General features: G+C 39.5%; 2 protein-coding genes across 5 annotated transcripts in view; both read right to left on the reverse strand.

Moving 5' to 3' along the window:
- The window catches only part of LOC144029600 (uncharacterized), a 17,508-nt gene extending 1,752 nt beyond the window's left edge, over window positions 1–15,756 (reverse strand). Inside the window, exons 1-7 of one of the 2 annotated variants that reach the window (XM_077535735.1) lie at window positions 15,546–15,756; window positions 8,170–8,331; window positions 7,034–7,102; window positions 6,296–6,385; window positions 5,085–5,191; window positions 3,388–3,471; window positions 1–1,216 (exon numbers count right to left, since the gene is read on the reverse strand). The exon at window positions 1–1,216 is cut by the window's left edge and continues 1,752 nt beyond it. In XM_077535735.1, coding sequence (XP_077391861.1) covers window positions 128–1,216; window positions 3,388–3,471; window positions 5,085–5,191; window positions 6,296–6,385; window positions 7,034–7,102; window positions 8,170–8,331; window positions 15,546–15,582 — 1,638 coding nt within the window. In that variant the 5' untranslated portion in view covers window positions 15,583–15,756 and the 3' untranslated portion in view covers window positions 1–127. The remainder of the gene's footprint in view (window positions 1,217–3,387; window positions 3,472–5,084; window positions 5,192–6,295; window positions 6,386–7,033; window positions 7,103–8,169; window positions 8,332–15,545) is intronic. The other variant, XM_077535736.1, reaches the window with a different exon arrangement.
- Window positions 15,757–16,970: 1,214 nt separating this feature from the next.
- The window catches only part of LOC144029569 (xenotropic and polytropic retrovirus receptor 1 homolog), a 34,984-nt gene continuing 28,365 nt past the window's right edge, over window positions 16,971–23,589 (reverse strand). For 2 of the 3 annotated variants that reach the window (XM_077535734.1, XM_077535733.1), the window contains one exon: window positions 16,971–23,406. Coding sequence is in view for 1 of the 3 variants with exons in the window: in XM_077535733.1 (XP_077391859.1) it covers window positions 23,352–23,406 (55 nt within the window). In the remaining 2 variants the exon portion in view is untranslated. The remainder of the gene's footprint in view (window positions 23,407–23,589) is intronic. The other variant, XR_013287152.1, reaches the window with a different exon arrangement.

Below are 23,589 nucleotides of genomic sequence, written 5' to 3' on the forward strand. Positions count from 1 at the left end.
AATCCACATTTGAGGTTTATTGTGCCATTTTCAAAAAATATTCCAATTCCAATGTGCCAGTGCCCCAACGTGCCTGTACCCCCAAAATGTCCAGGGCTACGAGGGCCCTTTATATCTGCTCGTATCTCTAGTCTTCTACTTCTATTTCAACTGCTTTCTCTTCAAGTAGTTCTTCTTCTAATTCTTCTGCTGCCCTGACAATTGCGTCCGCTTCAACAGCCTCTGCCGAAACATCGCCTGTTTCTGCGTATTTGTCTTCTTCTGTATATGATGGGATAGTTGTTCCTTCCTCTGTCCCGTCCACATTATTATCTGAGAGTGTGTACTCATTTTCAGTATCATCTGTGAGGTCTGCCTCATTTTCAGTATCATCTGAGAATACTGCCTCATTTTCGGTTTCATCTGTGAGTACTTCTTCATTTTCAGTATCATCTGAGAATACTTCCTCGTTTTCAGTATCATCTGTGAGGTCTGCCTCATTTTCAGTATCATCTGAGAGGACGTCCTCATTTTCAGTATCATCTGAGAATACTGCCTCATTTTCGGTTTCATCTGTGAGTACTTCTTCATTTTCAGTATCATCTGAGAATACTTCCTCGTTTTCAGTATCATCTGTGAGGTCTGCCTCATTTTCAGTATCATCTGAGAGGACGTCCTCATTTTCAGTATCATCTGAGAATACTGCCTCATTTTCAGTATCATCTGAGAATACTTCCTCGTTTTCAGTATCATCTGAGAATACTTCCTCGTTTTCAGTATCATCTGAGAGTACTACCTCATCTTCTTCTATTATATCTGCTATTTCTTCCATTTCTGGCAATGCTTCCTCGTTCTCATCTTCAGCTGTAGCAGGCTCCTCTTCTGTGGGCTTTATGGAATTATGCAAAAATGTTGGATTAACATCTCCTAGTGTATTCCTCTCTGAAGAAAGTGCCTTTTCGAGCACGATGGGAGGACCCTCTTCAATGGGATCATAAAGAGGTGCTGACTCCCCTTCGGCTGCTTCATCCACATTCTCTTCTGAGGATACGGCCACCTCTCTTTGGTCATATTCTGTATCAGCCTGCACCTCAGATAGTTCCTCAGCTATTTCTACATGTTCCTCTTCCTCAGTGGTCTCCACGTGGTCCTCTGTGGCCCATTCTGTAGCTGGCTCCTCAATATCGTTCCCACTTTCTTGAGATGTTGTTGGCATTTCTCCACTTTGACCAAGCTGCTGAACAAAAGAAAAGACATTTGCTGTAGATTGTAGAAATGTTTGCTTGACATTAAAACTTATGAGACAAGTGTTTAACATTTCATCTTTTATTTCCAGGTATTTTACACCTGTATCCACTGAGAAGCACAACTAAGACATTTTCTTTTATTTCCCCCTAATTTTCACGTGAACAAAATTAATCTGGAGGATCTTCTCTTTCAACCGCTGTATAGCATGACGAGCCAGTAGGGATGTAACGATAAGGGCAATATTGTGATATTAAAACTTCCACAATATCCTCGTCGTCATGTTCACAATATTTAAAAGGAACACATCTGTGGAAAAAAAAAAGTCATGTTGATTTCCAATTCTAGCACCCTCTCGTGGCTAGTTTATTTGTGCAATTTAATTTTCATTAGGGATGTTTTGGCCTTCTATGTTTATAATCTACGCTAATTGTCAGATGAAGGGGAATCTAATTTGCTTGTGAAGCAATCAATGTGTGCTTGCCTTAGCAAGTAAGTGCCTCAATATTGTTATTAGAGATTGCAGGTGGTTTATATGCATTGCTTTTATGTACAAAAGCACAATATTGTGCTTTTTTTAGTATGAGCTTTTTTTTTTTTTTTTTTTTTTTAACAATATTGTGATCTTTTTTTAAATATCACCAACACCCCCACAATATCGTGATAATTATTGTATCATGACCTTCATATCGTGATAATATCGTATCTTGATGTTTGGATATCGTTACATCCCTACGAGCCAGCATGCAGGATAGTGAGAGAGAGAGAGAGCCACCCGGATTGCTCTGAAAATGACCTAGGGACGGGCGCTCGGAACGATACAGATCCTTGAATTCAGTCACAGGGTATGCGTAGTCGAGTGAAAGGAAACAAGTGTTACTATTAATGTCTCTATTGTGCTGCTACTGGCTAGCTTACTAATGTGCGTGGTGTGCGTATGTGTCTGCACAGAAAAAAGTAGCCCCATGGAGTAGTAGGTCATGGACATGAGATTGTTTTTCAGCAAACAAAAGCTCCATTTTGAAGTATTTGTAATAAAGACAAAATGCAAAAAAGCAGACACAAACAGTGCTAAAGTCAATGTGTTTTGTTAATATGTTTTATATGATGTGTCTGCACTTCACCCATTGTACATACATTAATATTATTTTTTTGTAGATTCAGGCATATTTCTTTTTTGATGTGCATGTTAATGTATATGTTTTTTTTAACAGTACAGACAAGTATCGTCAAAAAAAATATTCTGTATGAAGTTAATGTCTTATTATATTTTATATGTTGTGTGCTTATTTTAAAAGAAAATGTCAAAAACAAGGTCCATTTTTGTGAATTCTCACTGTAAACTATGGGGAGTTGGTTTACTGTCAATGTGTATGATGAGGAGCTGTTGTATCACAAAGAGTTCCTTTCCCAAGAAATGAGGGTTGGGATATGATTATGTTTTACGTCCTTTTCTCCTTTGCATAACTTTTATTAGATTTGATTTACTCACTGACTTCCTTTGCAATTTTTGGAGCTGGAAGTACCCCCAAACCACGACAAGCTACCTATCACATACCATTATTGTATATTTTGTGAAACTCAAGATCCACCCAACAGTTTTCAGTTTCCCAGAGTACAAAACTTTTGACCCTAATTTAACCCCATACACAAAACGAACAGTTAAGGAATAATGAAAAAAAGGAGGGAAAAAAATGGATCATACAAAATAGCTGATCACAAATGAAAACCCAGTCCAAATGTGTGGTCCACGGAAGCTACACGAGGAGGAACCTTTGAAGGACCCAACATATGAATAATTTGGACACAGCTAGCGTGCGTGTTTGTGTGTGTGTGAAGTTTGGCTTAATTATGCTTTATAAAACCAGTTTATTTATTTACAATATTTTTGATTATATTTTTCCATTTAGATTTTACAATTGTGCAATTTAAAAAGTTTGCAGTGCATTATTTCAACTTTTTTTGTTGTTTTTTTTTGCAGGGGCTGGAGCAGATTAATGACATTTTGATTCATTTCAATGGGGAAAATCGATTTGCTATGTGAGTTATTTGACTAACAAGTTAGCTCACAGAACAAAATAAACTTGAAAGTCTAGGTACCGCTGTATAAAAAATACATTCAGCAATTCAGTACTGTACAAACAAAGTCATGTGGTAGCGCACCTTGCTGGCCAAATCTTCAACAGGTCCACCCATTTCAACAGCAGAAGGCTCCTCCTGCACCGCCTCAGGCTCTTCCTCAAATATCTGAAATGGAGCATGCGTGTTATTGATGTCTCCCATGTATCCTGTTTCTAATGCCAAATCACACTTTCCCATGCTGGGCACTGGAAATTCAAAATGGCATCTCATGGCAAAGAACTGTCAATGTTGCTCTGAATGCTATAAGATTGTCAACAGCTGAAAGTGAGCTGCAGCACAGTGGCCAAGACAATTTAGTAGTTTCACAATACAGGTTCAACTCATAACAGGCCTTGTCTTGGTCAACCAAAGAATAAGGGTGTAACGATTCACTCAAACCTGATTCGATTTTCGATGTTCAGGTCCCAATTTTTGACTCAATTCAATTTTTATAATTATTTACAAAATGACTCATTTGATAACCAAATTGTTTTTAACATGTACATTTACAAACATTAACTTTAACTTTGTAATTTTCACTGTTTAACTTTTTTTTAATCTTCTAAACACACAGACTATAAATTGCCTCATTAAGTAAACGAGGAGCCACTTACAAAACTTAAAACATTAAATCGATTATTTAGAAAGATCTAACCATTTTTATACTGGCTTCTACAAAGACCCGCCAAAAAATACAGGATATCCGCAAACCGTGTCCATCCTCAAATAGAGTTCGGCTAGACGCATACGTTGTGAATCGCTGGTTTTATCTTTTTACTACATCAAAATTAAATGATTTTCGATGCATCGTTACATCCCTACCAAAGAAGCTTAGTGCATATTAAATTCACTTTGGGGTCTCTTGTTGTTTTGTTTGGTTTCACATATGGTTTAATACATTTGTTTGTCTTTAGTGAGCGTTTTCATCAAAATACTAGTGACGGTAAAATGAAGCTGAATGAACCACTTGCAGTTTGGTTTTATTCCTCTAGAGGGTGTGCTTGGTTTAAAGATAAAGTCAAGAGCAATGGAAATCGATGTCATTTCTACTACATTTTTAAACCAAACGGACATTCTAGAGGAGTTACAAAAAAATATTTCAAGTGGTTCATGGGCTTTATTTTCCAAGCACTACAAAATACCGTAAGGATCGAGAATTAGATCACCCTGTTTTTAACCTGACTGAAATAAGCCAGGTTTGAGCAGAGTAGTCCTGTCTCATACAAAGGCAGGGCTCACCCTGCTCGCATTAACTCGGCCAAACTTTTGTTACAGTGATTATAAGGGCTTTAGCTTGTGGGTGACTATTTGCTTAGTGAGTGCAAATCGTAAGCCGCATGTCAGCCCTCGTAGATGAGTCCTGACAAATGGTGTGCAGATCCATGTATGTGGCGCATGCAGCACACACGTCACCAAACACAAATTATAATTAAAGTCATTTTTCATTAAATTTACACATTAAGCACTGTGTAAAATCTACACATTTCACACCAAGTTGTACCTCAGAAAATAATTTGTATTTTTTTGTAAATACAACAAAAACTGTGCATAAATAATGATCCATTTAAGGTGTACAGTATGCTTCACGTTAAATTAAAATCGCGCCAAAGTGTTTAAAAACAGATTCAAATTCAAATGTAATAAACTTAAAAGTTAAATACAGCAGATCTGGTCAGTGATTATTGTACCACTAGAGGGCGCCTGCGTACTACACTTTGAAAAATGTATCCTGTGCCAACCTCAGCATGGTCCAGACTCTCTTCCTCTCGTTCATCCTCTTCCTCTTGTTCTTCCTCTTGTTCTTGCTCAACGACGCTGGCCTCAGTTGGAACCTCTGGTTCAGGCACTAGGAAAAACATAGAAAAGCTGTGTAAGTCAGTCACACTGTTTGACCAATCATGAGTGCATAAAAACCTTGCAGTGACAGGCTTTGCAGAATTGAATAGCAATCAAGTGGAAAAATCAGTCAGGGCTGCACATAAGTGGTGCGCAAACGCGCATGCGCACTGAAAATATTACAAACGCACCAGATTCGAGTGTCACTGCGCGTGAGTGAACGTACTGAAAGGAATAACTTCACGGTCCGATTCATCACTCGGTTCGCTTGAGCTCAGCCAGACGAGTGTGCTGCATGAGAAACTCCACCGCACGTTTTAGTTGTCTGACTGTTTTAATAACGTTCCATTTCAAAGAAAATAAATATTTTAATGAAATAAAATAGCCTTCTGATGTCTTCAAATCTTAGTTAAGAGTAACTGAGGAACATTTTAGATTGAAATAAATCAATAATAGCCTAAAACAAGGAAGGCAGTGCCACACCCTGTGAGAAAAAGAATGCGACGTGTAGCAAATGGGACGGGGCAGGACAGAACAGGAAAGGACTACCGGCGCTGTTTGGTGGGAGTGGCTCTGCAGTGCTTAAAACACCTGTAAATAATTTGACTGAAGACATGCGAGAGAATCAACATTGACTATAATCAACGTTGCTATTATATTTGGAAGCTTTGACTTGGTAAACAACAGGAAGCAAAGCTGAACGGGTTGGATTGGATTACAAATGAGCTTATCAGAGGGACAGGCAAGGTTAGTTGGACGGTTTAGGGACAAAGTTAGAGCCAAAGGAAGGTTGATAGATGTGATGATGTAGTTGGTATTAGAGAAGAAGATGCAAAAGATTGGCTGATGCACTGCGGCGGTCCCTAACGGCACAAGCCGAATGGAAAACAGGAGCAAGACGTAACACCGTAAACGCAAAGAACCTAAAAAATAGCACCAAACAGACGTGTCCGAGTTTCCACTTTAAAAAAAAAAAAAAATATTATTATTATTATTATTTTTTTTTTAACTCATTCACTGCCAGCCCAGTTAAAAATCGATCTTTGACAAGTATAGTCGTCAATGGCACTGAATGAGTTAATTCCAAACAAGTTATTCTGGAAAATGTCATTACCCTCTTGTAAATGTTCATGAGCAGAAATCACGACTTGGTCAACATCATCTTCATCATAGGAAGCCATGTGAACAGCATTGGTTTTCATTCCTGTGAGATCATGGAAATAACAGTGACAAATAAACAAATTTAAAAAAAATGCATTCAAAAGAAAACATATGACTGACTCCCTTTTCCCTTGCTGATCTCTTATACAACTGCACTTGAACTGTGAACTTCATTTGGGGGACTTGTGTGCTTGTGTGGGCAATGACAGGGGGACCTAGAAGGGCGTGAGTGGAGGATCACCCTCACACCACTCAGAATCCAAGTTCTGTTATTGGATTTATGTGCTTGTCATGGATTACTGGTTGTCACTGGTTGATCACATTGTCAAAAAAAAAGAAAAAAGTTTGAGCTATGGAGGTGTCAGACAAATACCACAGGTGATGCTTCACGGTTTTCAAGGCCCTGTTATTGGTTTGCACAGCTGACAGAGCTAAACCAACTAACCAAGGTAAGTGGCAGAAGCTTGAAAATAGTGAGGAACAGGCAACTTATTAACCATGAACACACAAAATGTAATCTGATGAATAATGGAATTCAAAGAGAGACTTGGCCTGCACAAATGGTAAAACAGTATCACTTGATATTTTCGAGACAGTTGTAAGCACTGTAATACATTTCCCATCTACATTCATTGCATTCCACTGACAATAAACACGTTTTTTTCCCTTGTAAAAAAAAATATATACTTGCCAAGAAGCATTTTGGCATCCTCCAAGTCAAAGTCACCATCCCCATCAGTGTCATATGCCGCCAGTTTACCTAAAACACAAGCAGAGAATCTTACTTCTTTGTTCCCATTGGAAACTTCTAGCCACATTTAATGCATTGATATGAAATGGCACAACAATTTTATATTACAATTAATATCACAACATTCAAATGAATGTACAGGTCCCGAAAGCACCGTTTTCCGATTTAGTCTACTGTAATTTTAATGATAATCATTTACTTGACATTTCATCAAAAATACCATCAGCTACTGTTTTCTGTATTGTACATGTTTTAATGCTTAGCATCATGTGTTACTTTCATGGCCTACGATTACAAAGCCTTGTTTAAAAAATATATCTTTCTCTGATATTGATGGATTTCTGAACCTTTTGTCATTTTGCAAGTGTCTGCCATTCTGCCAAATGAAAAATATTTCGACCATGGATCTGTGGTCAATCTGAAAAGTCTGTAAGATTTGGAACCCATTTTTGTTCTTATTTATTTGAAGAATGAAGGCTGATTGTAACAAGGTCACTTATTAAAGTAGTTTTTCAATTTCATTCTTTCTGCTTAAGCACCACGTGTGCTTTGTGTGTCTCATTTTTACTTCTGTTGTTTACCAGGAAAGTGGACCAATAAGTGGAGGGTGGGATGATTTTGCCAATTGTATTCAACTGTCATATTGTCTATCATTGATTTTTATGCCACATAATCCCAGTAAAAAGATGTTTTTAAAAAAAGAATAGAAAAGACATACTCTTCTTCAACGTTTAAGTGTGACTGCCAGCAGGAGTCTTCTGCACGTCCCAAATGGCTGACTCCATCTTGTTGCTTCAGTTCATTCTTAGATATTTGTTTTCCTTTTGGACTGAGATGTTTTGTTTCTTACACGTTCATAATTCGAAAGGTTTGGTGTATAACGTGATGTTTCAGACTTGTAACAATACAGATCATTCGTAACAAACGCAAATTAGCAACATGTTGCCCAAATATATGCATTGAAATCAGGGGAGGATGAAGAATAGCCATTGAATAAAAAAAAAAAAGTAATAAAAATGAAATGGCTTGCGGGGCAATGGCTTGTGAACAAGGCTTGTACCATGTACAGTACTCACCAAGAACTTCCTCATAGTCAATTGGGTTGAAGTATACCACTGCTATAGATGTCCAGACACCCAGCAGGGCAATAACAATGAAACAGGTGAAGAATGTACTGCTACTTGAGGCAGACTCCATCTTGTTTGCATTCTTTTTTGTTGCCTGGGTCCTCGTACCACCTAAAACAGAAGGAAAGTCATGTCTCTTACAAGGCGGGAATGATTTATTAAAACTATTTTGTGAAAAATTAGGCTTGAATATAAGCTGAAGTCTTTAACTTTATAGGGATTCGGCCATTTTCAGTTGTAAAAAGTTAATATTTTGTCCAGAATTCATTTGTTAAATTCATTATTTTTCCTGAACAATTACCTTTAAAAACACATTTTGCCACTTGCTGTCAACTGAAGATGACATCACCTGTGCTGAGGAAATAGGTCACAACCAAATCACAGCTCACCTGGGTATGGTCAGCAAGCTGAGCCATGATTGGTCCTTACCTACTTCCTCAGCACAGGTTATGTCATCTTTAGTCGACAGCAAGTAGCAAAATGAGTTTTTAAAGGTATTAATTGTTTATTAAAAAAAAAAAAAATGAAGTTATCACATTAATTATAGACAAAATATTTCTCTTCTTGCTGCTGAAAATGGCTAAATGAGGTAAATATCCCTTTATACACTTTGTACTTACTATTTCAAGTTAAATTACCCTTCTATATTGGTTAATTTATGCAATATATCTGAATTACATATATTTGTAAGCACTTATTTAATAACACTATAATATATTGTACTGGACTTAATTTCCAGTCCACAGGACCTGTGGCAGATCTGGAGGGTGGCAGTGGAAACCTTTAATCTTTTATGTTATTATGTTATGCTTGTTTTTTTGTGTTTCTCTAAAGCGCTTTGTGACAGCTCAGGCTGTTTGAAAGCGCTATATAAATGAAGTTGAGTTTAGTTGAGTTGAGTTATAAAGGGACCTGCACATACATACTTTGGCAATTGCCGGTAGTAAATTTTAATCAAACAAATTGAAAAAAGATAATAAGGCAAATGTATTTTCGGGATGTATTGCATAGCTAGCTAGCTAGCGCTGGCTGCTGATGCTAACAAAGGCGCTTGCTTACATGCGTAAACTTAATGAAAGACAATACATCACAAGAGAAGAATTAAAATATATACATTTAAAATTAATTAATGAAAATATATGACATTGCTTTGAGGCTCAATTAAAAAAAAACAAAAAAACTCATGAACCAGGCCTTAGAAAATGAAAATAATTTGACCATAGGGATAGGTTCAAACGGTCTATCCTTAGCCTCACAGGAGTCGTCCCACTTGTAAGCAGTCATTTGGGTGAGAAGTAGTCATACTGTGCTGTTTGGTATCACACTGTGTAAACTCAATAAACTTGACCAGAGGAAGCAAAGGATGGAGTTGTTTCAGGAGATTAAAAAGAACAAATATTCACAAGCATGTAGATCGACCAAAAAAAAATAAAAAACTATATAAACTAATCTAATCTTTTAGCAGCTGGGGCGCCAAAAATACAGTGAAATAAGAGAAAATTACTTCTCATAAACCTAGAAATATAGTAAGTAAACATTGTATTTCAAATTGTAATGCTTAAAATTACATAAATGTGGTGTTTTTAGTGGTTTAATGTCATTTTATGGAAAGAGGTAGTATAATAATTTGAGTTTGATGTAATATATGACACAAAAAAATGTGATTCAGCTTCCAAAACATGCCAAAAACTGCAGAAAACTTAGATATTAAGTTTAAAATATGCCGCCCAGTGTCTGAAAGTCTGGACTCATATCCACATAGTGTCCACTGTCACCTCAACTTGCGACTTAAGTTGTTAGACAATAAGTGAGAGCAGACAGTGGACAAGATCGTCGTCCAGTGCTGGGAGCTCTCCATTGCAAGCCGGCGAGACTTCCTTGTTCGCCGAGCTCACTCGACCAATGACAAGACACGCTTAAGACCGCCCCCTCATTTGAATAACATTTCGACATGGCAGTACGGCCCCAAACTGCCAAAATTCTAAATAAATAAATTACTAAATAAATAAATAAATACATGACAAAAAGTGAAAATTAAAATTGATTTATTTCCATTTATATTTATTTTTTTAGATATAATTTTAAAATGATAGTTTTTTACATTCATTTTTATTTTCACTTTAGTCATTTATTTATTTATTTGATTTATTTCAAATTTTGGAAGTTTTGGTCCTCCATAATTTCAGTGTGTTCATTTTCATGCCTAATTATACAGTACGGTAGTACTTGTAGTCATGTGAACATTCCAAGAAGTCTTAATTTGTTTCTATCCATCCATCCATTTTCTTGACCGCTTATTCCTCACAAGGGTCGCGGGGGCTGCTGGCGCCTATCTCAGCTGGCTCTGGGCAGTAGGCGGGGGACACCCTGGACTGGTTGCCAACCAATCGCAGGGCACACAGAGACGAACAACCATCCACACTCACACGCACACCTAGGGACAATTCGGAGCGCCCAATTAACCTGCCATGCATGTCTTTGGAATGTGGGAGGAGACCGGAGTACCCGGAGAAGAGCCACGCGGGCACGGGGAGAACATGCAAACTCCACCCAGGAAGGTCCGAGCCTGGACTCGAACCGGAGACCTCAGAACTGGGAAGCGGACGTGCTAACCACTCGACTACCGTGCCGCCCTAATTTGTTTCTAATCAATCTTTTATCTCACATATTTTAACACTTGCTGTATTAGTACTTCATAATTTGAGTGCATTAGTTGAAGCAACAGCACATTTCCCCAAGTGTTGTCTTTTCAAGCACAACCTTATCTGTTGACCTTTCTTCCTCGCCACTTGCCTTCCTTGCTCCACTCACAAGACTGCTCGGAATAAATTATTTGATTGGCTGAGTCGTGTCACGTGGGAGGAGGAATCACTGTACACTGTCTGCATTTCTGGTGTGCTGCTGACATTTACAACCGTAATGAGCAGAAGACTACCGTAAATAGGCTGCGCCGGTTAAATTAATGGACCAGAGTCCACCTTTTGTGCTAGGGTGCAATCTGTTTAGCATCTGGGACTGGGACGTGAAGGAATAACTGTGCCACGTACACACACAACTTGTGGTGGAAATACAAACAACATTGCTCAGAACCACATTACAACAAACTAAACTGCAGTACCATTGTGTGTTTTGACCTTTTTTTAACAACACCGTACACAACATTACAAACTATGAACTTCTTGACTCATCATACCTAGTTTTTAAAATGGATTTTCTTGTACGTATATAAACTCTCCCATTCTAACAGTATGTCACCAAGGTGACTCTTGTTACTTCTCATGCTACTTTTTACAGCAACACTGTCACGATGGCTACCGTAGTTTTAAATTTGAAACCCGGTTCCCTGTATTGATGGGTTCATTGTTGAGTGCTGGAAGGCTTTATGCACTGTGACAAATTTTGTTTGCAGAGCGTCTCTTCCGTAGACTTTCCACCAATCCGATCTGCTCGACTGGATTGTCTGATATTTTGCATTTTATGCAAATTTTGTGATTGGCTGTAAAGACACAATTTGGCAATCATTGATCGGATTAGCGAATGAAGACGTTAGTAGAGCTAATACACTTCTGTTTACTCCAAGGGACGCTCATCACTTGTCAATGTTTGAATCAAAGAAAGACTATTTTAAGCCTTGTCGCTTGTCTTGTCAGCTGAAAGCTAGTTGGCAAAGGTTCCGCCTCCGCATCCTCAACCATCCAATCACAAAGTAACAGCGTCAGCACAAGATTTGCGATTGACGTGGTAAAAGAAAAAAAAAGCAGAAAATCGCTTCATGTAAACAAAAACAAAAAAAGTTTATAGCCTTAAGTTTAGACAGCAAACAGTTAATGTTGTTATAATCACACCAGCTATTTTGATGCTCAGTTGAAGAAGGCGCACACATCTCAAAGAAACACATTGTGTTGCATCATTTTTGGTATTAACATTCTAACCCACAGCAGAAATTATGCCCAAATCTACAGAATTTCTAACAGAACAGAAATAACCCAAATAGGCAGTGTGAGTACAGTATTAAGTCATCTTTCTAAAGCCTGGTTCACACGGCAGGAGAATTTGGCCCGATTTTAGCCCCGAATTTCCCCTCCCGACAATCGTAAGGATGCGCCGAGACGCAAGCGATAATCTTCACAGATAATCCTGCCGTGTGTCTTGTCACCACACACAGCGCCTCCCGATATCGGCGCTTGGAAGGTCCCCCGACTTGAAATCGGGCATATCCAACATGTTGGATTTTTTGGCCCGATTTCGCTCCGCGCAGCAGATTGACAGTGACGTGCAGCCAATCAGAAAGCGAGCCAGCGAGGAAGCCGGTGAGGAATCCAAAATCAAAACAGTGTTGATTGTGCAGTGTGGGCCGCACACCACGCACGGTACGTTCAAAACTGGAACTCACGAGATTTTTTTTTCTCTTCACGTGTGGTGTCTGTCAAAGATTGGAAATCGGCCGACAATTTTAAAATCTTGCCGCGTGAACCAGGCTTTAGTTAGCTCATACGAGTACTTTCATAGCTAGCTTTAAAGGGACAGTGTATAGAATTTAGTGCCATCTAGTGGTGAACTAATAAATTGCAATGGCCTAACTTTGAAACGTGCACAACAGTGCCTTCACAGAGACCACATTTCACAAGCCTACCACCAATTACTATGTTCCCTAAGTTCTTATCCTTATCTTATCAGGTATCTGTAGCAGAAAAACGGCGGCAAAACATCTCGGCCTCCTGTAAGGTGTGGTGCGACCTATGTAATATAATTAGCAATTACTAGAGGAGTAGGACTAAATAAGTATGTTTACTTCTTCCTACTCCTTGAACATGTAAATTATGGAATTTAAATTTTCCTTTCTTCCTTAAAATATCAATCCATCCATTTTCTTGAACGCTTATTCCTCACAAGGGTCACGGGGGGTGCTGGAGCCTATCTCAGCCGGCTTTGGGCAGTAGGCGGGGGACAGCCTGGACAGGTTGCCAGCCAATCGCAGTCCTTTAAATATTTCTTTTATTTTAACTTGTTTTTTGTTACACTTGTAATGTGTTTATGTATAGAACTAGATAATGCAATGTCTGGAGAAATTGTGTGTGAAGGCTGTAAGGCTGAATGAAAAACTGTAATGATATTGAATGGCATGGAATAACGTGGAAAGAGCTGAACAGTTGAAAATGGGAACGATTTAAATTGGTGAATAAATGCCGAAATAGCAGAAAAAACAAAAAAGGTGTAGGCAAGGTGTGACGTATCAAGTAGGAAATGGTAACCTGGCAATAGCCGTTCGAGGTACCAGATGGATATCTTACATATCCATCCTCTCCACAGTAATTTCGTTGGGAAAAGGCGGGACATTCTGTACAATAATTCGAGCTGATTGGATGATGCAACATTCTACACGTTTGTTTTAACCAATCACGGGGACGGGTGAATATTTCATGTTCGTTCTTGTCGAAGGGGGGAAAAGCATGAAAATCTTACCATCTAGAAATGCATGAAGCGCCCCTCGCTGTTCAACATTCAACAAGGAAACGGTGAGTAATTCTGCAAGAACAGAATTAATTGTAGCGTCCATTCGTCCAAGTTGGGTTTGTTTGTTAGCCCCGGCGCTGGCTTCCTGGTTTCGTCACATTTGCATATCCCGCCCCCAAACACAATGTCGCTCAGTGATTGGTCGAAACGAAAGATGGTTATCAGCGGGAGCGGTACAAGATGTATTCTCCGGAGTTTGTGAACTCACAAATACTGGGAGAATTCATTTTGTGAGAGAAAGGTTAAGGAAATGGAGTTGCCCGCATAGGTCTCAAACTTCAGTCCTCAAGGGCCGCACTCCGACAGGTTTTGGAGGTTTCCCTCTTCCAACACAAGCTGATTCCAATCAACAGGATCGTTATCATGCTTATGCAGAGCTTGCTGATGAGCTGATCATATACCAGCTGTGTTGGAGAAGGGAAACCTCCAAAACCTGTCGGAGTGCGGCCCTCGAGGAACGGAGTTTGAGACCTATGGCACGAGTCTCAAACTTCAGTCCTCGAGGGCCGCAGTCCTGCATGTTTTAGAGGTTTCTCTCCTTAAACACAGCTGCATCACATAATGAGGATCATTATCAGGTTCCTGCAGAGCTTGCTGATGAATCAGGTTTGTCAGAGGAGGGAAACCTCTAAAACATGCAGGACTGCGGCCCTCGAGGACTGGAGTTTGGGACCTGTGATGGTGTCAAGAATCAAGTAGGGAAGATGGGGGAGGGGCAGTGGCGGGAAATGTCACGTGTCAGTGCCATTGACAGGTAAAAGCTGAACAGTTGAAAGTTGGAACAGTTTGAATTGGTGAATATTGAATAAATATAGATATTGTAGTGAAAAAAACAAAAACAAAGGGGTAAGGTGTTAAATATCAAGTAGGGTACGAAGTAAGGTGTGAAGAATCAAGTAGGGAATTGATCTAATATTCATCCTGAAAGTGAAATGAATGAGTTAAATGTTTTGAATGTTACTTTGAAAGGATGTAGATGTGTAATGTTGAATCTGCTGAATCAAGGCTTCCAGCCTTCACACAATTAACAATGTAGTAAATATGATCGTTGTCATAGACATGACAGAGACATGATAGTCTTAGTCATCATAAACTGGGAAATTAGTTGAAACTGGATGACAGTTTCTCCAAATACAAAAGTTCTCAGCGCTTCTTATATGAACATACAACATTTAATTTTTTTAAAAAAATCTCCATTTTCATATTTACAATGCATTAATACAGTTAGCAGCCCACCAAAAGGGGTTTGGTGTCTGTGGGCGTGTGTGGGAGGGTGTGTGCATGCGTGTTTTTTTGTTTGTTTTGTTTGGGGGGGTCGGCATTTTATCCAACCTGCCCCACATCTAGTCAACCACGTGGCAATACAAAGCTTCAAATAAATTTTTGCATTTTGTACAGCTTCTATGACGCTGCATAACAGCAGATTAATCAACTTTGTGTCTCACGTGGAAGCAAAAGTCACAACCCACTACAAAGTAATCCCCAAAAGTTCTGATCACCAAATTACACACACCCTACAGCACACTAAAATCCAACACGGAGCAACGACGATATGATATTGCCATTTATGTTTTACATGAAATGTAACTTGCACAACGTTATGATATGGATCGTACGTGGCTTTTGCACCAAAACAAAACTAAATAAAAAAATGTTTTAAACCCATTACTTCGACGTACACGTCGCCACTGCCAACATATAGCAAGCAAAGCCAGTACGATGGCGCCGCATCAAGTTCACGCTTAGCGTATAATGCACTTTATAACGTCCTTGTTACCTGAAAGCGAATGAGATGAGACGCAGCAACATACCTTTCAACTTCAAGTTGGCATTTTCCGTTTGGGTCATGATTCTTGGACACCAGAATTCAGGGCAGAGGGTCCTGCTGGACGAGAAGGCGTGTTTCGAAAAGGAATTTGAAGCGGATTGTGCAGAGTCTTAAAAAATACCGAGCCCGTTTGCTGCCAGATTGATTAGCCCCACAACCAATAGCTGCTCTCAAAAGAGGACCACGGTCATTGCGTCATACGCTGAAAACACGACGGGGTTGAGAGCCCGACTAAAAGTGACGTGCTTACGTGGCGGCCACTTTGGTGGGGGCAAGGCTCCCATCAAAGAAAACGCATTAGGCTACATTGGAATGTCAGAATTTTCTAATTTTTCAACCAATTTTCAACGTTTACTTTTATGTCAACGTTAACGATACGGTATGTGCTATTAATACAGAACGTTTGAAAAAAAAAAAAAAAAAGTCCCTAAAAAATATTCCTTACTCTCACGTTCGCAAGTTGAGCCCTTTTGCAGCATTCGAGAAAGTTGGAAAATTGGAATGTTCCGACCTACGACTAGGAAACGTGCACGGGAATGTACTTTTGAACTACAAAGTCCGAGCTACGAAGTTGTGACGTTGTCACTACAATTTCGCTCCCCATATGGAGTCACAAACTGAAGGGCAAAACATAATTTACATGATTAAAAAAAAAAAAAAAGAAAGATGTTTATATTACATGAATTTAGTTATTTTAAATAAGCAACGTCACGTAAGAGAACGGGTTTTGTATTGACTGCGTTAACCAGAATAACAAAACAATTTACCGGAATCAGCATTTTTTTTTAAAAATTACCTCAAAAGCTTTGACGTCAGAACTTCCCATCTTCCTCGAATGCAGCATATACACTGTGATGCACTGTCTTTTTCAGCAGGAAGTGGGAAAATGACCGCCCCCCTGACCTGAGATGGATAAAATTGGGTGGATTTTGCTGCTTAATTTCATATTCCGTTAATGTAATATGTTATAGATTAATAGTATTATTGCAAAGACAAATTTTGACCTGACTTTCTTTAAAAACTATGTCAGACGTAGAAAATTAAGCCTATTCAGTTTTTCATCCTTTGCTCATGGCTTATTCTGACGTATAGCCTTCTTTTTTTGGAACCTCAAATTTCAAATGTCCCTAAAATTGTCTCTATTGTAATATGTTTTCCCCCATTATAATGCAAAAGCAAATTCTATATTCACCATCTACAGCTATGTATATGCAAGTGAAAGCAAATGTAAACACTGTGTAATAAAACTATACTGTATATGACTAATAAAATATCTAAAATAACTTAGCAAAAGATTGATGGAGATGAGTGCATCATGCTTTTAAATATTCGTGTCAAGTAGAAAAAATTGCTATACAGCTTATTGTTGATATTAAAACTCAACATAAATGAAAGAAAAAATTGAATGGACATTGATCTGGGTTTAATCTTTATCTGAAGACGCCATAACATGATGATAATCTTACTTTACACAACTATTATTGCCATCAATGTTACAGAATGTCATCCTAAAAAAAAAGAAAAAAGAAAGACGTTTTGCACTCAAAAGAATAAATAAATAAAACATTGCACCAGAAATGAAATAAAAATTCTTTGCATCATGGAAACCTGACGTTTTATCATGACACCTATGGTACATGAGAGGAACATGAGCCACAGGATTCATAGATCATAACTACTCATTCTTTCTAGGTAGCTATTATACGAGACAGACATTGCTAGCCCAAAGTCAGCTTAAAGACTTTAAGAAACACACATAAAACACAGTTAATTGCAAGAGGGTCGACTTATGTTTCTGCTGAAATTATGCGCCAGAGTTTCTCCAATAAAATATTCAGCTTTGATATCACTATTTCAAAAGCTTGTAGCTTGAAAATGGTTAAAATCTGTTACTTGAAAATCTGTAGGCATACTGTAAATCAGGAGTGTGCAAACCCGGTCCTCGAGGGCCGGAGTCCTGCAGATTTTGGATGTTTCCTTTCTTCCACACAACTGATTCATATGATCGGCTCATCAGCAAGCTCTGCATAACCCTGATAATGATCCTGTTCATTGGAATCAGGTGTGTTATAGGAGGAAAACCTCGAAAACCCGCAGGACTACGGCCCTCGATGACCGGAATTGCCCACCCCTGCTGTACGTCACTTGGTGCACTTTTGCTACTTTGGCGCATAATAGGGTTGCGTTTCTAGCTCCTGAGGAAAAAAAAAATGGAACTGTAACAAGTCAGTCATGGAAAGTAACATTCATGTTTCTACCTTTTCTGAATCAGGTGCTGTACCGCTCTATTTAATTACAGATTCACAACATCACTATCAAAAATCATATTGAAATTGATTGCATTTTATTAATTATAAACACTTTTCATGTAAAATAAAAATGTTCCACGGAAAACAGAACTGCCAATGACGTCAATAAAAAATGTAATCAAACATGACACAATCAGGAATGATTTAAATTGATTCTGTAGGGTCCTCATTGTAGTCCATAGAAGCCTAGATTGTAACAGATTTCAAGGAATTTAAGTAAAAGTCCTGCCTTTGCCTTTATGCCTCCGAATCAGAATGATGAGAATTGATTTTGTCGTAGTCTAGAGGATAGATTGTACTAGTTTTCAAGGAATTTTCGTAAAGTACTGCTTTTGCCTTTAAGCCTTCACAGAACCAATGCTAAGCACTGTTAAAATAATGACATTTTCACCCACCATGGTTATTGAGACATAACAAATGTGTCCACATGTGCACTTGGCACAAGGACAACCTGGGCTGCAGTTCGATGATAACTTAAGTCATTTAGTCGGACTTAGCGCTGCATGTCTTGTACACTTGGGGCAGCACTGTCAACAGATCACCCCTGGTGGTATGTTGGCGCAGATGGTTGGGGGAGACACCGGTCGAATTTGGCAGACGCAAACGTATTGTATTGGGTCTGCTGGGAATGTCTGGTAGAATCCCTTGTCAGGAGTTTCAACTCACACCTCGCAGTCCTGGAAGAAGTGCGGGACATTGAGTTTGAGTGGACCATGTTCTGCGCCTTCGTTGTTGAGACAGTTGACTGGAGCTGTCAGGGTGCCTGTCGTGGCGGCAAGCCCCAAACTCATTGCTGGACAGAGGTGAGGGATGCCATCAAGCTAGGGAGGTGTCTGATTGGGCCTTTAGCCTATGGGACTCCAGAGGAAGTTGATGGGTACCTGTTGGCTAGTGGAATGTAACTTTGGCAACAACAACAAAAAAACGAGTTTGTTCCGGCAGTAAGCCGGATTTGTTTCCAGTGAGGGTTGGAGTCCACCAAGGCTGCCTTTTGTCATCGATTTTAATCATAATCTGAATGGACAGAATTTCAAGGTGAAGCCAAGGTGTGGGTTCATCAAGCCACGATCTCCAACTCTCACTGGAGCAGTTTTCTCGGTCTAGTGCGAAGCAGTTTGGGATGAGAATCAGCACCTCCAAATCTGAGACCATGGTACTCAGACAAGAGTACCCGTGCCCTCTCCAGGTTATGATTGAGATCCTGCCCCAACTGGAGGAATTTAAGTATCTTGGGATCTTGTTCACATGTGAGGGATGAATGGAGCGGAAGATCGACAGGCGGATCATTGTAGCATCTGCATTGATGCATATGCTGTATCCGTCTGTCGCGATGAAGACAGTTCACCGGTCGATCTATGGTCCTACCCTCACCTTTGGTCACGAGCAGTTGATAGTGACCAAAAGAACAAGATCATAGATACAAACGGCCAAAGTGAGTTTCCTCTGCAGGACATCAGGGCTCTCTTTTAGAGGTAGGATGAGAAGCTTAGTCATCCAGGAGTAGACTCAGTCAAGCCGCTACTCTTCCGCATTCAGAGGAGCCACATGAGGTGGCTCAGGCAAAAATCCCTGGTGAGGTGTTTAGGGCACGTTTCACCGGGAGGAGGCCCTGGGCATAACTCAGGAGACGCTGGAGAGACTTATGTCTCTCAGTAGACTTGAGATCACCTCGCAATCACCCACGACCCAACTCTGGATAAGCGGAAGAAAATGGATGGATAACAGTTGTGAAGTGTGTCACCAGAAGGAAAGGCTCAAATGCAAAAACATGGGATTTGGGGGCGGGGGAACCAGGGATGACACCTGACACCTTCCTGAGGTTACCATGCCTGTGTCAGCAAGCAAGACATGACTCAAACAAAAAACATCATATTATCAACAAATGGCAATAAAAATGTAACTAGTGACTCAGTTGACCATTCAAAAAGGGCAGCACAACATGATCTGAGAAATTGTGTTGATATTTACCCTCTTTTATGACGAAAGACAACAGGCTCTCTATTCAAAGACAGCACAGCTGCGGTTCAGCCTAAGAGCTGGCATATTTTGATGTCATGTTGGTAAAAGCTTTGTTTAGCGCATTTGGGAATTTGGCCTGGGCGTTCCGGCGAACTGAGGACCCTCCCATGCACCTGAAAATTTTGAGACAAAGACTAAACTCCTGCTGAAACCAGGTCTAAGTTTTGGCACAGATGATCTAACGCAGTTCCGGTGAATTTGATCAAGGTGCAGGCAGAAAGATTCTGAGCTCCGTGGACATGTGTGGTGGATGTCATCAAATTCCATACAGACCTGAAAGATCGGGGTGGAATGTGATGTTCCCACTTCACTGTGATCGCCCAGGCCATCTTTACTTCATCCGCCTGCGGAGGTTTGCTTGCAGTTCCTCACAGACATACGCTGCCTCCACTATATACAGTCAACAGACATGGGAAATCCAGGTCCAGAAATTAAAAACCCTTGCCACAGTTTGGCTTTAGCTACAGGTGCTTCTACTCAACCGGCAGGTAAATGACGTCATTATGAGAAGCACCTGTGGCTAAAGCCAAACTCTGGCAGGGTTTTTACTTTCTGGACCTGGTTTTCCCATCTCTGACAGTCAAGCCCGAAATTATTGATACCACCAGCAAATTTTGATTTGAAGTTACTTCTGTTCAACGAGAAATTTTCTCAGAAAAGACACAGGTGTCTCCAAGAAGATAATAGGATGTTGTACAAGAGGCATTACAGGGGGGAAAAATATTTCTCAGCTCATATGTGCATTTGAACAAAAAGTGGCACGTCCAAAAGTCGAAGTCTATGAGAAAATCCAAAGTTTTAAACTATTTCACATAGTCCAAACTATCCTAAAGCATCCTACGTATCCTGATTGATTTAGAAAAGCTGTTTAAGTCACCTCAAACTCAGCAGGTGGAAAACAGCCGCTCTCCGCAGCAGCTGACTGTGGAAAGCGTGGTCCAGGCCACAGGGGCGCAGCACTGAGGATCTGCATTTGCGCAGGGTGGCTGCTCACAAGTGTCATCAATCTTCAGTCGTGGTCCAGGCCACAGGGGCGCAGCACTGAGGATCTGCATTTGCGCAGGGTGGCTGCTCACAAGTGTGGAAAGAGTGATGAGGCCACATGCCAAAAATGTTTTCAAGTTCCAGAACTTCCAGTGGCTACTGTGCAAAACTGCAAGACATTCTGGAGTCTGCACTGTGGAAAATTTCAAAGGACATGCCCATAAGCCAAAGGTGACACCTGTGCTGACCAGCAGCATAGTGAGAGAGGTAAAAAGAATTCAAGGATCACCACCAAGGCCATATTGGTGAATGTGGACTTATGCCACCGTCTCAAGGCAGACCGTCCAACAGACAATGCACATTGCTGGGTTCCAAGGTCACGGACCAGGGAAGACACAGCTTCTCCAGAAAAAGCACTCACTTGGCCTTTGCAAATGTCATCTGGACAAAGATGAGTATTTCTTTCTGATCTTATATTTCCTGATCAGATGAAACAAATTACATTTTTTTGGCCACAATGATGCATGCTTTATTTGGCAATGAAAAGGGTGAAGCCTTCAACACGAAGAACCCCATCCACATGGTCAAACATGGTGTTGGGAACCTATTTTGTGGGTGTTTTTCAGCCCCTGGACAAGGGTACCTAATCATTTTAAACAGCACTATAAAAAATAAATAAATAAATAAATTAAAAAAAGTCGTTAATTTCCATTCATGCAGTTCTAGCACCCTCTGGTGGCTAGGTTTTTTTTGTGCAGTTTAATTTTCACAAGGCATGTTTTGGCCCATCTATTTTTAAAATCCATGTTAATGGTCAGATGAGGGGAAATGTAATATGCTTGTGAACCGAGTCAATATGTGGAGGAACTCAGTGTGTGCTTGCATTAGCAAGTAAGTGCCTCAATATTGAGTCTTATTAGAGATTGTAGGTTGTTTATATGCATTGCTGTTATGTAAAAACGCACAATATTGAGTGTGTTTTTTTTTTTTTTAGTATGAGAGCTTTTTTCTTTACAAAATAGCGACCTTTTTTGTATCGCCATCATCCCCACAATTTCGTGATAATTATCGTATCGTAGCCTTCATATCATGATATCGTATCATAATGTTTGGGTTATCGTTACATCCCTACGAGACATGCAAAAAGCTGATCAGTAACTTTAATGTTTTATAAATTGGTGTAATTGTCAATAAAGGCTTTTCTGTTGATTTTTTACAAGGTTATGAATGGCACATGTCACTTTTTGTTCAAATGTATATAAAAGCTGAGAAATATTTTCCCCCACAGTGATGCCTCTTGTACAACATCGTATTATCTTCTGGGAGACACCTGCACCATTTGCAATTCTGGAAAAAAAATGCTGGCTGAATACAAGTACAGTAACTTCAAATCAAAGTCATCTTGGGTCCCTTGAAAGGTGCTATAAAAATAGTAATAATAGTAATAGTAAAGTACTACTACTACCACTACTACTAAAAAAATTATAAAAATAATAATCCAGATGCAACCCATAAAGATAGGTCACATCTTTTACATAAAAGTGACACGTTTCATTTGTTAAACTTTAGAATTATTGTAAAAAAAAAAAGAAAATGATTCAAAGCACACACTTCGAAATAAATTTGCTTACAGTTACAGAAACAGCATGTAACAGACATTCAACTAATACACTTATAGACTTATGTATACCTGTATATGATTTTACACATCACCGGGTGTTTAGAAAGCTAGGAAGATGATGTTCATGGAATTATATTGAACATTCAAAAATAAAAATAAAAAAAATCTACTCCTCAATCTAATTTTGTCCATTTTCTTCTACTCATTTACCATAGTTACAAATAATTGCTATTTGTAGAGTTTTTGTTTATCATATTCCGTTTGAACTCCATCCATATTAAATCTATGAAGGTTAACAAAAAATAAGTAACATCTTCCTTAAATATGCAATTTTCTATGGCGTGTGTAAAGGATGTATGAACCTGAGACGGACATCAACTCAGGTACGTTTTGTGGTCCTTAGAAGGAGTGGCTTCGAAGTCATTCTCTGCCTAAACGGTAGCAGAGCTCCATGTGTCTGTATAGTCTGCTTAGGTTCCAATAACCTAGATTGTTCATGCCAAACTGGAGGAATGGAGGTGAGGAATGTTGAGGAGTGGGTGTAATTCAAGACATCTTGATTAAATGGATAGTGGTTCCACTTACGAGTAGGGTGAGGTAAGATTCTTGAAGTGAAGGTAAATTACTGGGCAAAGTACAGAGTGACAGTTTCACTTGCACTCTCAATTCTGTTCACTCTCTTTTAAAATAGTGCTGAACCTGTGCAGAGGCTCATGCGTTGAGAAGTTTCCATAGGCATGAGAGTCTTAAACTCAGTTGAGTTCAACGCCCAACTTGCTGGGTAATTCCTTGGTTAGGAGGAAGCGTTTCCTCCTTTGAATAAATTCTGGACCCAGGCAAGGGGCGTGGCCTGATGTCAGGAGTCGTCATCTGTATCATCTATTAGAACTTTGGTATCACGGGTCTTGGATCTGGAGGAAAAGGACAAACAGGAATTGGTAGGGTATATATAAATGGCTTTGTTAAGTCAGACGTTTGAGTGAATATACATGCATTACCTCTGACATACAAAATTAACAAATTCAAAAACTCATGACACATTAAATTGCCGGTACATAATACCCAAGACTTGATATCAACGATTGTGCTTACCG

The sequence above is a fragment of the Festucalex cinctus genome, chromosome 1 (assembly GCF_051991245.1).
Source record: "Festucalex cinctus isolate MCC-2025b chromosome 1, RoL_Fcin_1.0, whole genome shotgun sequence".
Classification (NCBI taxonomy): domain Eukaryota; kingdom Metazoa; phylum Chordata; class Actinopteri; order Syngnathiformes; family Syngnathidae; genus Festucalex; species Festucalex cinctus.